The 15,798-nt window shown below is 56.2% G+C and overlaps 1 protein-coding gene across 2 annotated transcripts in view; it reads right to left on the bottom strand.

The window, feature by feature from the left end:
• Positions 1–15,798, bottom strand: part of MAN2B2 (mannosidase alpha class 2B member 2) — a 58,046-nt gene that overhangs the window by 30,145 nt on the left and 12,103 nt on the right. The window contains 7 exon segments of one of the 2 annotated variants that reach the window (NM_213849.1): positions 515–713; positions 4,375–4,552; positions 5,115–5,203; positions 7,126–7,298; positions 9,862–9,967; positions 11,677–11,823; positions 13,693–14,017. In NM_213849.1, coding sequence (NP_999014.1) covers positions 515–713; positions 4,375–4,552; positions 5,115–5,203; positions 7,126–7,298; positions 9,862–9,967; positions 11,677–11,823; positions 13,693–13,863 — 1,063 coding nt within the window. In that variant the 5' untranslated portion in view covers positions 13,864–14,017. 2 annotated transcript variants of the gene reach the window in all.

Genomic DNA, 15,798 nt, shown 5'->3' with positions numbered 1-15,798 from the left:
GGGTTAAGGATCCGGCGTTGCCGTGAGCTGTGGTGTAGGTCGAAGACATGGCTCAGATCTCATGTTGCTGTAGCTCTGGTGTAGGCCAGCAGCTACAGCTCCGATTCGACCCCTAGCCTGGGAACCTCCATATGCCACGGGAGTGGCCCAAGAAATGGAAAAAAGACAAAAAAAAAAAAAAAAAGAAAAGAAAGAAAGGCTTCCTACAGGAGCTGACATGACACTCTAAGACGAGGAGGACTTTGCAGGCAGAAAACGTAAGAGACAGGCAGTCCTGGCAGAGGGCAGCGCACACGGCGGTTTAAGACATGGAGAGAGGAACCCGCCGGGAGTGGACAGTGGGAGAGCTGCACCCTCGGGGGAACCAGGCTGGGTGCCTGGAGCGGCCAGCGGGGTGGAGGCGGGTCCATCTCTGCCCCGGGGTCCCTAGCAGGCTCCCAAGCGATGGGCGGCGCAGGGAGACCTCTTCGCTTCCTGGCACCAAACCACCCCCTCGGCCCCAAGAGGCTCATACCTGAGGAATAGGGCAGGAAGTCCCGGTGGTCGCGGACCTGCCATGACACATCCTGAGCAAACACCGCCTGGAAGTACTCGGCCAGCGTGGCGTACTGCATGGAGATGCCGAGCTCCGGCGTGTGCTTGTTGATGTGGTCCATCAGACGGTCCATGTTGGCAAATTGTTGGGAGGCGTTGAAAAACTGCCTGTCACATCCCTGCCGGACAAGGACCAGGAGCAATGCCCTGCACTTCCGGGAGCAGAGCCCAGACGAAGCAGGGTGAGTGCCTCCTCACCTTCCAACCACCCCCCTCCCACTCTGCACGGGGTGGGGGGAAGCAAGCTCCCAAACCAGACCCCAAGCGCTATCCCCTGGGTGCTTCTCTCCCTCTCTCTCTCCCCCTCTCTCGCCCTCTCTCACACTGTACATCACACCCGTTTAATTATGCATTTTCTAGATGGACGTCTGTCCTTTTCTGGCACCTTCCCACAGTTCCCCCACACCCTAGCCTCACCTCTGGAAGCCACAAGTCTCGCCTCTTTTCCTATGCATTTAAGATTCCACGTGTGCGAACATGCAGTCTTCCTGTTTCTGATGGATTCCACTCCATGACCATTTCACAAACCCAGCAGTATTACTGCTTATCAATGTCATTAATTATAACAACATAAGTATAAATGAAAATGGTAACAGCTGACGCGCATTTATCGCCCTTAAGCGCGTCTTCATTAAGGTAACATTAAAAAAAAAATGATAAATTCCTCAGTCTACCAAGACTGAATCATGAATAAATACATGATCTGAGCAACCTGATTACCAGTCACAAAACTGAGTTAAAATAAAAAATTTCCCAATAAACCACAGTTTAGAACCAGTCAGCTTCCCTAGTTAGTCCCACCAAAAATTTCAGAGGAATTATCATCCCTTCTCAACTTCTCCCAAAACATAGAAGAAGGGGACTCTTTTCAACCTAATTACCCTCATGTCAAACTGGAAAAAAAAAAAAAGGACTCTCCAAGAAAAGAAAATTACGGGCCGATATCCACGATGAACATATATGCAAAAATCCTCAACCAACTGTTAGCAAACTGAATTCAGCAACACAGGCAGACAATACAACGTCGTCACCACGTGGGATTGCTTCCAGGGATCCAAGCACCGTTTAATACCCACAAATCAACCCATGTCATCACCACATTAAGAAAACCGTAGAGGAGTTCCCGTCGTGGCGCAGTGGTTAAAGAATCCGACTAGGAACCATGAGGTTGCAGGTTCGGTCCCTGCCCTTGCTCAGTGGGTTAAGGATCCGGTGTTGCCGTGAGCTGTGGTGCAGGTCGCAGACGCGGCTCGGATCCCGTGTTGCTGTGGCTCTGGCATAGGCCAGTGGCTTCAGCTCTAATTAGACCCCTAGCCTGGGAACCTCCATATGCCGTGGGAGCGGCCCTAGAAAAGGCAAAAAAAAGACCAAAAAAAGAAAAAAAAAAAAGAAAGGAATAAATTTGCTCAAGTAGGTGAAAGACTTATGTCACAGACATAAGACATAAGACAGTGGCTGTGACATAGGCCGGCAACTACAGCTCCAATTCGACCCCTAGCTTGGAACCTCCATATGCCTCAAGTGCAGCCCTAAAAACAATTAAAAAAAAAAAGGACAAGAAAAGAAATTGAAGAAGATACAAATAAATGGAATGATAGTCTGTGCTCACAATTGATATTCTGAAGAGTTAATATGCTTTAAATGTGCACATTATGCAAGCACTCTAGGGTTTCAATGCAATCCCTGTGAAAATTACAATGATGTTTATCACACAAGCAGCACAAACTATCCTAAAATTTGTGTGGAACCACAAAAGACCACTAGCCTGGGAACCTCCACATGTCTCGGGTGCAGCCCTAAAAAGAAAAAAAAGAAAAATAGAACAGAAATGTAATTAAAATGAGAATATATGACTCGCAGGAGGCAGAGTCTTAATTTTGGCTGAAATCCTGGGTCTGTATGCGTATCTCAAATCTTGGCCCCCAACCTCATGCTCAGCCATCTCTGATTGCAAATCCCAGTCTGCACTTCCTGGCTCACAGAACTTTGGCAGAGGGGCGCTCTCTCTGACCCTCATGGGCACAACAAGATAAGAACAAAGTTCCCTGTGGGGTTTTTTCAGTCTATTTTTTATTAGGGTGTAGTTGATTTATAATACTGTGCCAACTTTTTTTTTAGTCTATTTTTTATTAGGGCGTAGTAGATTTATAACACTATGCCAACTTCTGCTGTACAGCATAGTGACCCAGTCATAACATATATATGACCGGGTCTATATTCTTTTTCTCATATTATTTTCCATCATGGTCTATCCCAAGAGACTGGATATAGCTCCCTGTGCTGTACAGCAGGACCTCATTGCTTATCCATACTCTAAATCTAATAGTTGGCATCGACCAACCCCAAACTCACAGGCGAGCCCAAGCAAAATTAGTCCTACAAGTGGCCAGCGCGATGAGAACTTGCGAATTTATCGGCTCTCAGGCTGGCTAAAGAGATAGATTTATAGGACCCATTGCTATCAATTTTGTTAGGCGCTCACCACAAAAACTAAAAAGCATGGGCAGCAGGACTTCCCCCTGACAGGTGGACAGACCCTCAAACAGGACTGAAACAGCCCCACAGAAACTGCCTGCTTCCCAGGGTCTTGGTCAGAGGCCTGAGAAGGTGGTGACGGGGTCTCCCAGGGGGCCTCCAGAGGCGCTCAGATCCATGCCCCCAAAGGAGTTCTGGAATAATACGTCGGCCAGGCAAGCCTAGACTGACAATACCTGTAGGACCGTTTTCATAACGAATCTCAAGTAAGAGGTCACAGGATGACATTTATACAATTTTGTCATCTGGGCCCAAGTTATTTTAGGCAAGTATTTCTATTTTCCTTGTGCAAATATCACATTCGGGTTTGAACTGTTGAGAAAGAAAATATTCCATTGTTTTATACTTTACCACGCACAGATATTTTTCAGTTATGCCTCAAGCCACAGATGAAGTAATACAGAATCCTATTTTGACGTAACGTGTCATACCTATTAGCCTGTGGACCTAATGTACAGAAATGTATGGCATAAAAATTTTTTACTACTATACACACCAATATGAAAATGTAATAACAAATAAAAACAGTCAAAAAAAAAAAACATAGCCTTTTTAAAAATATTAGTCGAGAGCTAAGAAAGCAGGCTGCAGAGCTTGTCTGATGGAGTCTGAACACATTCCACTTTCTCAGCCGCCCTGCTAAGCAGCTGGTGGCCTCAGGAAGATTCCTTAACCTCTCTGCCTCTCCGCCCCCTCATCCGCATACGGGGTAACCTAGGCCCAGCAGGGCAGCTTAAACGAGTGAGGCAAATATGTCCCGTAGAACAGTGCCTGGCACCCAGGGGGTGATCCGTAAAGTTTATCTATGACAACAAGGACGACTCTGTGTTGGGCGGTGTCCTCCTCTCACTTGACCTCAAAACAAGCCTAGGAAGCAGGTCCTGTCATCCTCCCCATTTCACAGATGAGGAAACTGAGGCTCATGGGGTCGAAGCAAGGATTCAGGCCCAGAGCTCTGACCCCAGCATGGCTTAGGGAGGGGAGGAGACGGGGAAGAAGGAGGCCTCCCGGGTGAGGGGCTGCGTTTTGGGTGGGAGAGTCTGGGGGTGATCGGGGGTGGGGGGAGGCCAGGGGCGGGGTGAGGACTCAGGGTGAGCAGGGAGGAAGGACAGAGCCGGGGGGCTGTCTGGCTTGCTGTCCGGGTGGAGACTGGCCTGGTCAGAGCAGGACAGCAGCCGGGGTGGTCCCAGGTGCGAGGGTCGGACCCATCACCGCAGTCCCTGGGCGGAGGTGAGGCCCACTCACCCAGGGCCAGAGAACGTGCTGGGTCCGGAACCAGGCGGCCCGCTTGTTCACATTGTCCACCAAGTTGAGGACATAGTGATTCATGCTGTCCTGGCTGACAGGCATTTCCACGGCGGAGTAATCCATATCGAATGGCCGATCCGGGAACCTGGGAGACCCGTTCCACATAAACCCGTCCCTGAGGGAGACAGCAGTGTCAGGCAGGGCTCGGCAAGGCGCCGGGGCACCTGCACCCGCAGACCCTGCTCGGGGCCTCCGTCTCCCGTCGGCTGGGTGGACGGGGCAGTGGTGGGCAGACGAGAGCTTTGCGGACAGAAGGCGCCTCGTTCCGCGCTCCTCCCGAGGGACCTGGGGCACCTCCCACTGCAGGGGGCCCAGGACCTGGGAGTGAGTCCCTGCCCAGCCCCCTCACCCTTCCTGAAGTGTCCCCTGTTCACAGAAGGGCTGACCCCAGCCACGGCCTCACAGGGACAAAGGGACACAGTGGGACTGAACCCAGGGCCGTCCAACCAGACAGTGCACAGGCAGGCTGCTCCCATAATGCAGAGGCCTCGGAGCTGCTGCCGGAGCCCCACGATGCTGGCCCGCAGCGGCCACCGCAGCTCCTCGGCTGGGGGCCAGGCCTCAGCTGCCTGTGAGACGGGCCCTCGGGCACCTTTCTCAGGGGTGGCCGAAGGGCCGTGGCTGAGCTGATACAGGGATGGTGCTTAGAACAGGCCTGGCCCCAGGCAAGCGCTCACGAGCAGTAGCTGTACTGGTCCAGGACATGCGTGAAGATCTCCTGCCGCGCCTCCAGGGACCTGGACCCTCGCCACACGAACTGCAGGCCCTGCAAATGCAGAGGGAACAGGCGGAGGGCCGAGGGGCAACAGGGCTGCCCAGCAAGCCCTCCCCAGGCCCCACCTGCGTCTCAAGGCTGCCGGCCCCTGCTCCTCTCCCCAGGCTCGGGGACAAGCTCTCCCTCGGACGCCTCCTCCTCAAGATTCCTCCTGACCCCACAAAGCCCAGAGGGTGCGGGAACTTGCCCTCCACAAGGTGCCTGCCTCCTCTTTCTCCCCACTCCTCAGGGCAGGACTTCCTCTGCCGGGGCCTGCCAGCCACATGCTCTGACTCTGCTTGAATCCCCCCAGACACGGGGAGCTCAGCGCCTCTCACTAAGGGTTCAGTCCATTTCTCAATTATGATGGGCAGAAAGTGCTCAGGGTTACAGAGCAGGGATAAAATCCTGCTCCTCCGAGCACCAGCTCCAGCTCCATCCACAGTCCCTGGACTCCTCTGGGGTCTCTGCACAGGAATCTCAGGGAGCCACACCCAGCTCACAGAGCCGTCTGCAGGGAAGGGAGCTGCCACGGAGTGGCGCTCAGTGGAGGCTCATTAAAAACGTCTCTCGCGGCACCTATAGCCCAAAGCCTCTTTGATCACTCCTGCTGGCCGTGCTACCATCGCTCTCTAGACTTTATTACCAGCGTGAGCCTGCCCAGAATCCTCATGGTTCTGGCCTTATTTTCCCCATCTGTAAAACACGATCATTATAACACTACCTCTCCGTGATGGGGTGAACGATCCGCACAAATCATTTGTTGAATTCCTAACCCCAGTAATTCTCATGTTCTTATTTTTTTGGGGGGGGGAAGAATTTACATAGGAAATTCGGTAAAAATGAGGTCAAGAGGTTGGACCTTGATCCCATATGACTAGGGTCCTTGGGAGTTCCTATCATGACGCAGCAGAAACAAATCCAACTAGTATCCATGAGGATGCAGGTTCGACCCCTGGCCTCACTCCATGGGTTAAGGATCCAGTGCTGCTGTGAGCTGTTGGTATAGGTCGCAGACCAGGCTCGGATCCTGCATTGCTGTGGCTGTGGTGTAGGCCGGCAGCTGCAGCTCCGATTCCACCCCCAGCCTGGGAACCTCCATATGCCGCAAGTATGGCCCTAGAAACCAGAAGAAGAAAAAAAAAAGTCTGCGGTTCTTATGAAAGGAGGAATTGACCCAGACAGGGACAGAGGGCGATGATGTGAAGACACGGGGGACGTCGGCCCCTCCAAGCCAAGGAGGCCAGAGGCACTAGAAGCCGAGGGGCCGGGAGCCCCCCGCAACACCCTCAGAAGGCCCGTGGCCTTGGCTGGGTCTGGTCTCGGACTCCTGGCCTCCATACCTGAGAGCAGCACGCCTGTGCTGTTCAAAGCGCCCAGCTTGCGGCGCTTTCTTACCGCAGCCCTGGGGAGCGAGTGCACGTGCCCAAGGGCTGCCCAGAGGGTGAGAGGGAGCCAGAAGGGGCAGAGGGTCCCGGCAGGTGAAAAGGCAGGGTCTCTGCCGTGGGTTAGTGTTGACATCCTCCTGACTGGCGGCCCACACAAAGGAAGAGTAGCTGTGTCCGGGTTCCCAGAACCCCGGCCGTCTCCTGTCTGCGTCGAGCGCAGGGTACCGAGTGCAGGCTGCTGCAGTCCCTTTGGAGACTCAGAGAAGGAAGCCGTCCAGCCCAGCCCGCTGATGAGGGACGGGGACTCAGAGAGTGGGCATCCAAGCTGGGCCTGCAGCTCAGCCGGGGGCTGGACATGCAGGAGGAGAGGCCACGCACGCCTAGGGCGCCGCAGAGCCAAGGATGCGTCTGCGACAGGCAATGGCCCCGTGTAGCTGCTGAGCATCCCAAATGCCCTGAAGAATATCGGGGGTGCTAAGAGGCCGGGACCGAACGCGGGGAGAAGCAGAGGCGAGGCTGCAGCCGTGGGTGAAGACCGCCGCTCACCTGGGCGTGCTGCATGGCGTCCTTCAGGTCGTAGTCGATCCGGGAGATGATGTGGCCGTTGAAGCCGGCCAGGGCCAACAGGGTGGGCGTCGTGGCAGACGCGCCAAAGGGGTCAACCTGCCAGGAGAACTGAGGCCGGATCCCAAAGGTTTCATAGAGAAACCCGTGTCCTTCTGCAAAGAGACAAGCCTCGCATGTGACCAGAAGATGTCCCCTCACCCTTAAGTCCCTCGGGGCCCCCTGCCTGTCACCAGGGCTGGAGAGCCATCCGCCAGGCAAGCAGGGGCTTGCTGCAATGGGGACTCATACATCGGGCTCCATCCCAGAATTCTCCCTCTGAGCATTCACTTATTTACTCATGATGTCCCAGCCACCACAAGGAGCCAGAGGTCAGGGGGACCGCAGAAAGGCCCAGGCTGGATGAACCTTGATTCAAGCTCCCCGAGGCCTTCACCCAAATATTATCTTGTACACACCCTGAAAGCTGGGGGCAAAAGTCTGCATTTGAAGGAGAAAGAACTAAGTCTCAGGGATCTTTAGCGACTGGTCCAGACAGTTTTTCACTGAGGAGCTCCCCAGGTTGGCCGTCGGCTATGGGCCAGGAGATCCCAGGGTCCTGAGACAGAGCTATGAGCAGATCCATGAGCAAGGCTCATGCAGGAGGGAGGTGACTGCTGGGAGCCCGGGGCCGGCCTGATGAAGATTCGGGGTCTGGTACACAGAGGAGGTGACGACGGCCGCAGGGCGGTGGGACTTGGGGCGGGGCTCTGAGCCCTCAGGAACCAGTGGGAGCAGCAGAGCAGTGTGGGAAGCCAAAGAGGCCAAGAAGGAACAGCTGGGGGAGTTCCCGTCATGGCTCAGAGGAAATGAATCTGACTACCATCCATGAGGACGCAGGTTCAGTCCCAGGCCTCGCTCTGTCGGTTGAGGATCCAGCGTTGCTGTGAGCTGTGGTGTAGGTCGAAGATGCAGTTTGGATCCCGTGTTGCTGTGGCTGTGGCATAGGCCGGTAGCCACAGCTCCAATTCAACCTCTAGCCTGGGAACCTCCATATGCTGCAGGTGTGGCCCTAAAAAGCAAAAAAAAAAAAGAAGAAGAAGAAGAAGAAGGAGAAGCTGGAGAGGAGGGGGGAGCCCTGGGGGTCGGTGGGTCCAGGCTGAGGGAGGGCTGTCTGGTTGTCCAGGGCCTGCCTCTCAGCAGGGGCTCAGCAAAGTGAGATGAGGAGAAGGATGCAGAAGCAGCGAGGGCTGGTCCAGCACGTCCCACCTGACACATCTGAGAAACCCCGCCCCCTGTGGACACAGCGCACAGGCCGGTGTCTGGGACCTCAGGTGTGAGTGGTTTGAAAAGGGCCCCCTGAGAGTCTGAGGCATACCCCTCCTCCCCCTTAGAGGCACCCTCCCCTTCTGGAGGCACACGTTAGAGACAGAGCAGGACCAGGAAAGCCCTGGGTTGGAGCTCCAGCTCTACTACTGGCTGCATACAAATCCCTCCCTGGGCCTCAGCTTCCTTGTCTGAAAAATGGGGCTGTGACGATACACCTGCCAAGGGCTGTTCTGAGGCAACCTGGGGATTGTAGATGGGAAAACATTGGTTCAGCCCCCAGACAGCAGGACTGAGCTAACAAGCACCCCACTGCATGCGCTGGGCTCGGCTCAGATCTGGGACCCTTGCGTGCTGCAGCATGAGTCCAGCAGCTTTCAGCAGCATTTTGACCTCATAGTCAACCTCTATGAGTGGGCTTTTCCACGACTATCCAAGGACAGCGCTGCAGACTGAAGGGTATAAGTGTACTTAGAACATAAGGTCCTTGTAAGAGGAAATCACTGCCCATCCTCTGAGGGTGCTGGGACCTTGGCAATGGAGCGCCCAGCATCCACTGGAGAGGGACACAGAGAGTTGGCCGGGGCCCTTTCCCGCCCCAGAGTGACGAGAAGCTGTCTTTTCTGGGATTCCGGTTTCCCTGCTCTAGGTCAGGCCTGCAGGGTCAGGTCTGGGGCATTCAGGGTGGTGGCACTGGCGGGATGGTAGCAGAGGCAAGAGATGTCCCCTCTGTGGGCGCCCTGAGGCAGGGAAGTCCAGCACCCACGGCGGGGATGGTGGTGGTGTTGGGGTTGGAGTGGTGGCGGTGGAGGAGGTGGTGTTATTGGAGGCGGCAGAGGTGCTGGTGTCGGAGGCGATACAGGTGGTGACAGGAGTGGCTCTGGTAATGGTGGTGCTGGTGGAGCTGCTGGTGGCTGAGTGGTGCCATGTAAACTTTACTGAGCCTTCACACACTGCACCCAATGAGCTCTCTCTGAGTTACCCCAGTTTAAGCTGCAGAAGCATCCTTTGAGACAGGGCTTCCAGCATCATCAGACTCATTTGCAGAGGAGGAAACTGAGGCTTAGGGAGGTTGCTTCACTTGCCCAGGGTGGCAGGATTGGGAGTTAGCGGAGCCGGGGTACAGGCAGGCGGTCTGGTCTAGTCCGCACTCCTAAGCCCTGCACCGGAGACACAGGCAGGACTGTGGGACCAGCCCATCACTGTTTGTGCTGGTCACAGTCTTCCCAGGAGGATGGGGACCAGCCCATCACTGTTTGTGCTGGTCACAGTCTTCCCAGGAGGATGGGGACCAGCCCATCACTGTTTGTGCTGGTCACAGTCTTCCCAGGAGGATGGGGACCAGACACCCTGACCCATCCCGGCCTGACCAGAGACCCAAGGGCCCCCGTGTCTGGGGAAGGGGAATCGAACCTGTGAGCTGTAGGATCTGGTCATCAAAGTGGGTCACGGCCTCGTCGTGCATGACCTGGCCTCCAAGGACAAACTCCAGGCGTTGTTCAGCCAGGAGCTGGCGGACCTTGGCGTTGTGGGCAGAGAGACAAAGCCAGGTTACAGCCCCGAGCTGACTGGTTTTGTCTGTTTGTCATCATCGTTGCCTCCATCTCCTCACCTTGATTTATTCTTCAAAAGCAGGACACGGTCTGTCCTGTTCAGCACTGCGTCCAGTACCTAGAACAGCACCTGGCCCATGGCTGCTGCTTCATCAAACTTATATATAAGAATATATGTTTTGGTGTTCCTGTCATGGCTCAGCGGTTAATGAACTGGACGAGCATTCATGAGGACCTGGGTTCGATCCCTGGCCTCACTCAGTGGGTTAAGGACCCGGCGTTGCCACAAGCTGCAGTGTAGGTTGAAAATGCGGCTCGGATCCCACGTTGCTGTGGCTGTGGTGTAAGCCAGCAGCTGCAGCATCCATTTGACACCTAGTCTGGGAACTTCCATATGGCAAAAAAAGAAAAAAAAAAGAATATTGTCCCAGAATCCCACTTGTTTGGTATAAGCTGTGTGACCATGGGCCAGTTGCCTACCATCTCTGAGCCTGGACCAGCTCTGTATAAGTATCCCCATCTGTCGCCCCCACACTGGCTGTTGGGAAGAATCAGTGATGTGCAAGTCCTAGCCCAGCGGCTGCACGCAGCAGTGCCATCAAATGGGGGGGCTCGTCCTCTCTCCTCCACGGGCTGCAGGTTCTCATCCCCTGGTGGGGGGGGCAGGACCTGGTCATCTCCCCACTTGGCCTTCTGAGCTTTGCTACCTGACATGCTGCTGGGCCTTTGAACCTCGCCGACAGGGACTGTTCTGGAGGAAGGCGATGCCTGGAGGGACCAGGCTCCAGAGAGCCATCCTGGGTGCTGACATCGTGCCCTCGTCCTGGGCACGGCCTCTCTGAGGAGGGCGATCACCCCCACGTCCAGGTGCAGGACCTGAGCTGACAGTCCAGTCATCCCCTGTGATCACAGGGGGAGCTGGAGGCGCAGGACCGGGTCCCAGGCTGCCCCTCGGTGAAGCGGGGCTTCTGACTCCCTGTGCCGTGTGCGACTAATCAGCCTCCGGCCTCTGAACCACAGGGACTACTGCATCCTGCTGGGTTGCCAGCTCCTGTGCCCGGGGTGGCCATGCACATGCCAACATGAAGGAGGAGGGTGTGGGCACAGGGCTTCCCGGAAATGCCCAGGGTCAGAGGCGACCCCCTTCTCACTGCTGAGTGCCAGGCTGGGCTGCCAGAGCCACAGTTTCCCATGAACAGCCAGAAAGTCAGGATTAAAGCACAACCCTGTGACCTTGGGGATGGGGCTGACCACAACCCTGACCTAAACACACCCTGGGGAGTGTTTGTGATTTAGCGGTTAACAAACCCAACTAGGATCCATAAGGATGTGGGTTCCATCCCTGGCCTCGCTCCGTGGGTTAAGGATCTGGTGTTGCCGTGAGCTGTGGTGTAGGTCACAGACGCGGCTTGGATCCCGCGTTGCTGTGGCTGTGGTGTAGGCCGGCGGCTACAGCTCTGATTTGACCCCTAGCCTGGGAACCCCATATGCTGCAGGAGTGGCCCATGAAATAGCAAAAAGACAAAATAATAATAATAATAATATTAATAATAAACTTTCCCCGGGACCAGCCCAGCAGGGTGTGGGCCTCATGGTTGCTGCAGCACAGACAGCACGGCCCCAGGAGGTTCCGGGAGGGTGGTCCCCTGGGCCCCACCGCAGAGGCCCGCATTACCTGTTGTTTCCGCTTGGCCGAGGCGAAGCCATCCCACCACAGCCGGAAGTACTCCTGCTCCACAGCGATGAACCTGCGCCTCTTCCCACGGGTCAGCGCCTCCACCACCGAGTTGTAGACGTCGGGGACATAAACCTGCATGCTCTCCTGGAGGGGGCAGGGGGCTCCGTCACTCGAGCCCCAAGGGGGTCCAGTGGGGGCTGGGACCCAAGGGCCAAGGAGGAACACCCAGGGCGACAGTGTCCAGGAGCCCCTGGCACTCACACCGCTTCTGTCCACCTCCTCCCCCGCTGGCTTCTCCGACCGGGGAGTACCAGAGCCATTCTGTGCCAGACCCACAGGGAGCGCTGCCCTGAGAGAAGCACAGGGACGGATCCCCTTCGGTGGGATCCTGTCCTCCTGGACAGCCCTGAGGAAAGAGACCACGGCACTCCAGGAGACAGAGGCACGGGCCAGGCCAGCCCAGGCTCAGGGACAGCTTCCCCAAGGGTGCCCAGGAGCCTCAGGATGCGAGGTCAAAGGACCATGAAGGTCCTGCTTGGGCTGACGTGATGGGGAAGCACGTGTGGAGAGGACCTGACCCCCGGGTTGTACCTGCAGACCCACCTGTCTCCCCCAGGGATGGAGCTGTGGCTGCTTCGCATCTGGGCCCAGCTGGCATAGCCTGGTGCCCAGAGATGCTCATTAAAGGAGTGTGAAGAGCAATGGGCAGGGAATCACCAGCATGGTGGCTACTTGGTGACTTCAGGCAAGCACTGACCCTCTCTGGGCCTCAGTCACCCCTTCTGAGAACCAAGGGTGGCAGATGTGCCTCCCCACATGTCAGCCAGTGCCCCATGCAGTGGGGAGGCCCCCAGAGAGGCTGCCCAGTGCGCCCAGGGCCAGATTTAACGCTCAGCCTCAAGTCCTCTTGCCGCCCCCTTTTTTAAAATGAGCTCCTCACTCATCTTCCTCCTTCATGTTCTGTCCATGATCACAGGGGGGGTTGTTCACTTATTCGTGCCCTTCTTTCCTCCTTTAAGAAGGAGCCGTAGGAGGCCTGGTCAACGATACCCAGTCTCTGCCCCGGAAACCTCAGGAATTCGGTCTTTCCAGCTCTCCTTCTGTTCTGCTTTATTCATTCATTCACTCCATCAACAAACAGTAGGAGCAGCTACTCCATCCATAAGGCGGGGTGAGACCATTCCCAGAGACACCGTGGACGAAGCCCCCGCCCCACGGGGGAAACTCTGACATTCAACAAACAGGGAATTAAATGTAAGGAAGGGGTGGGGGAACCGGTGCGGGAGTAGGGAGGGTCGTCAGGAAGAGGTCATCAAGAAAGTACATTTAGGGAGTTCCCGTCGCGGCTCAGCGGTAACAAACCCAACGAGGATCCATAAGGACGCGGGTTCGATCCCTGGCCTCACTCAGTGGGTTAAGGATCTGGCATGGCCGTGAGCTGTGGTGTAGGTGGCAGACACGGCTCAGATGTAACATTGCTGTGGCTGTGGTGTAGGCCGGCAGCTGTAGCTCTGATTCAACCCGTAGCCTGGGGACTTCCATATATCATGGGTGCAGCCCTAAAAAAAAAAAAAGAAAGAAAAAAAAAAAGACAAAAGAACAGCTAGAAGGAAGAGAGGGAAAAATTGCTGCAGGCATCAGGGAGGAAAGCATTGGGGCAGAGGGAACAGCCAGTGCGACGCCTCTGAGGCCCCTTCCCCCTACAGGAGGGGAAAACAGGGTGCAGAGAGGGCCCCGGGACCACGACTGGGCCCAGAGCCCTCCTGCGGCCACTGGACTCTGCATCTGATCTCCGCGGCTTGGGATTCCCCACACAGGTGGGAAACAGGCTCGGAGGCAGGAAGAGGAAGGATTCTAAAGTCCGCGACACGGCCAGTCCTTAACAGGCAGAACTTGAACCCAGGCTGACGACCCCAGGCTGGCTCAAACCCTAGGACACAAGCTCCCACACAGATTAGACGCGAGAAAGAAGCTTGAGCTTCGAGAGGTGTGTGGGGAGCAGCAGGCACCCACCTGCACTGTGTGGAGCCAGCCCACATCCATGTGGCTGTGGGGCACCACGAAGACCTTGACCTTGTAGAAGTGCAAGGCCCACTGTGGCCCCAGCAGTGCCAGCTGCATGAACAGAGGCAGCCAGCTGTGCGGCCCCATCCCAGCAGCCAGCAGCCTGGGGCTGGGGGACGTCAGTCTGCCCGCAGGGCCAGGCCTCCAGGGAGTGGACTGGGCCACCACCCCTTGGGGTAAGAAGTCGGAAAGAAAGTGGAGAGGGCGACCCCCGCACAAATTCTGTGTCCTGAGCAGTGCAGGCTGGCGGAACTTGCTCACTGCCCTTCAGCCCTCACCCGCATCTCCAGTTTCCTGGCCGACCCTGTCCACATTTAAGCTAAATCCGGTCCGCCACCTCCCCAGGGAAGCCTGCCAGATGCCCTCCGGTCAGGCATGGCTGTCCTCACTTCAGTGCCCAGGCCGTTTCTTGCCCCCACCCCCCAGCATTTCCCGCCACGCCTCCCTGCCCATTCCCCACCCCACCACCAAGTTGGACAGGATCCCCAACTCAGAGACTGCCTTGCAAAACTCAACACGCAGTAAGTGCCACCGCCCAGAAGCCTGCTCTAATAACCTCTTCGTGTCTTGGAACCCCTGGTAGGGGCTTTGCAGCAGGGATCGTTACCTTCCTCTGAAGGAGGAAAGCTGGCTTCCACAAATAGCACCTGATTTACTCAAGATCGCCGAGTCTGTGGACGAGCCAGGCTGCCTGAAACTTTCAGAGCTAGTCTGGGTGACCCACAGGGACCTTGGCAAGATGTGTAACTTCTCTGGGTCTCAGCAGTCCCTTCAAAAAGTGGGGTGGGCGTTCCTGCCAGGGCTCAGTGGTTAACAAACCCCACTAGGATCCATGAGGACGTAGGTTTGATCCCTGGCCTTGCTCAGTGGGTAGGGATCTGGTGTTGCCGTGAGCTCTGATGGAGGTCGCAGATGTGGCTCAGATCTGGCATGGCTGTGGCTGTGGCTGTGGTGCAGGCTGGCAGGTACAGCTCCGATCAGACCCCTAGCCTGAGACCCTCCATGTGCCACGGATGCAGCCCTAAAAAGACAAAACAAAACAAAGCAAAACAAAACAAGAGTGGGTTGGCCATAGAGAAGCCCGAGATCAGTGAGAGAAACGCCTGAGGGGACAATTCCAGGGACTCCGTCCCGGAGGGTGACATGGTCACAGGGGTGCAGGCAGGAGGCAACAGTGTGTTGCCAGGAACTGTCTCTGTGCCCCTCAGCCAGGAGCAGAGGGTCTGTGTTGTGGGCTGCTCTGCCTCAGAGACGAATGCCTGACTGGCACTTTCTCTTTTTTCAGCTTTTTAGGGCCACACTTGGGGCATATGGAGGTTCCCAGGCCAGGGGTCCAACTGGAGCTGCAGCTGCCGGCCTGCACCACAGCCACAGCAACACAGGATGTGAGCCGTGTCTGCAACCTACACCATCGCTCACGGCAACGCCAGATCCTTAACCCACTGAGCGAGGCCAGGGATCAAACCCGCATCCTCATGGATCCTAGTTGGATTCGCTATTGCTGCACCCTGACGGGAACTCCTGACTGGCACTTTCTATTGTGGCCAGAAATGTGACCCTCTCACCCTTCTGGCCACGGCGTCCACTCACTCACCAAATGTGACTGGACCCCATGATCTCCAAGCAAGGCTCCATCGGCTCTGTCCCACCCCCTCCCTGGGCCCCACCCAACCTGACCTGACCTTGACTTTTCTCCCATTGAGAACAGGGTCTGTGTCTTCTCCCTTTGCCCCTGGGGAGCTTGTGACTCACTTGTAACCACCAGAATGTAGGAGATGCCCTGTGTGACTTGGAGGCTGTCAGAAATGGCAAGGCGGACTTCGCCTGGAACGGGAGCCCCCAGGCGTGGCGCCAGGGGCCACCATGCTGTGAGGACACTCAAGCCAGCCCACATGGGAAGGAGACACGGAGAAGCCCTGAGAGCCCTTGAGTGCAGACAGAGGGGCAGGCCAGGCCCAGCCATTCCAGTTCGGCCCCACATGACTGCAGCCACAGGGAGACCTCAGGCCGTGTCGCACAGGTGTCTGTTCTTGTCCCTTCCTCCAGGCCTTTGCA

The sequence above is a fragment of the Sus scrofa genome, chromosome 8 (assembly GCF_000003025.6).
Source record: "Sus scrofa isolate TJ Tabasco breed Duroc chromosome 8, Sscrofa11.1, whole genome shotgun sequence".
Lineage (NCBI taxonomy): Eukaryota > Metazoa > Chordata > Mammalia > Artiodactyla > Suidae > Sus > Sus scrofa.
The sequence above is the reverse complement of the archived record's forward strand: the minus strand, read 5'-3'. Positions and strand labels throughout refer to the sequence as shown.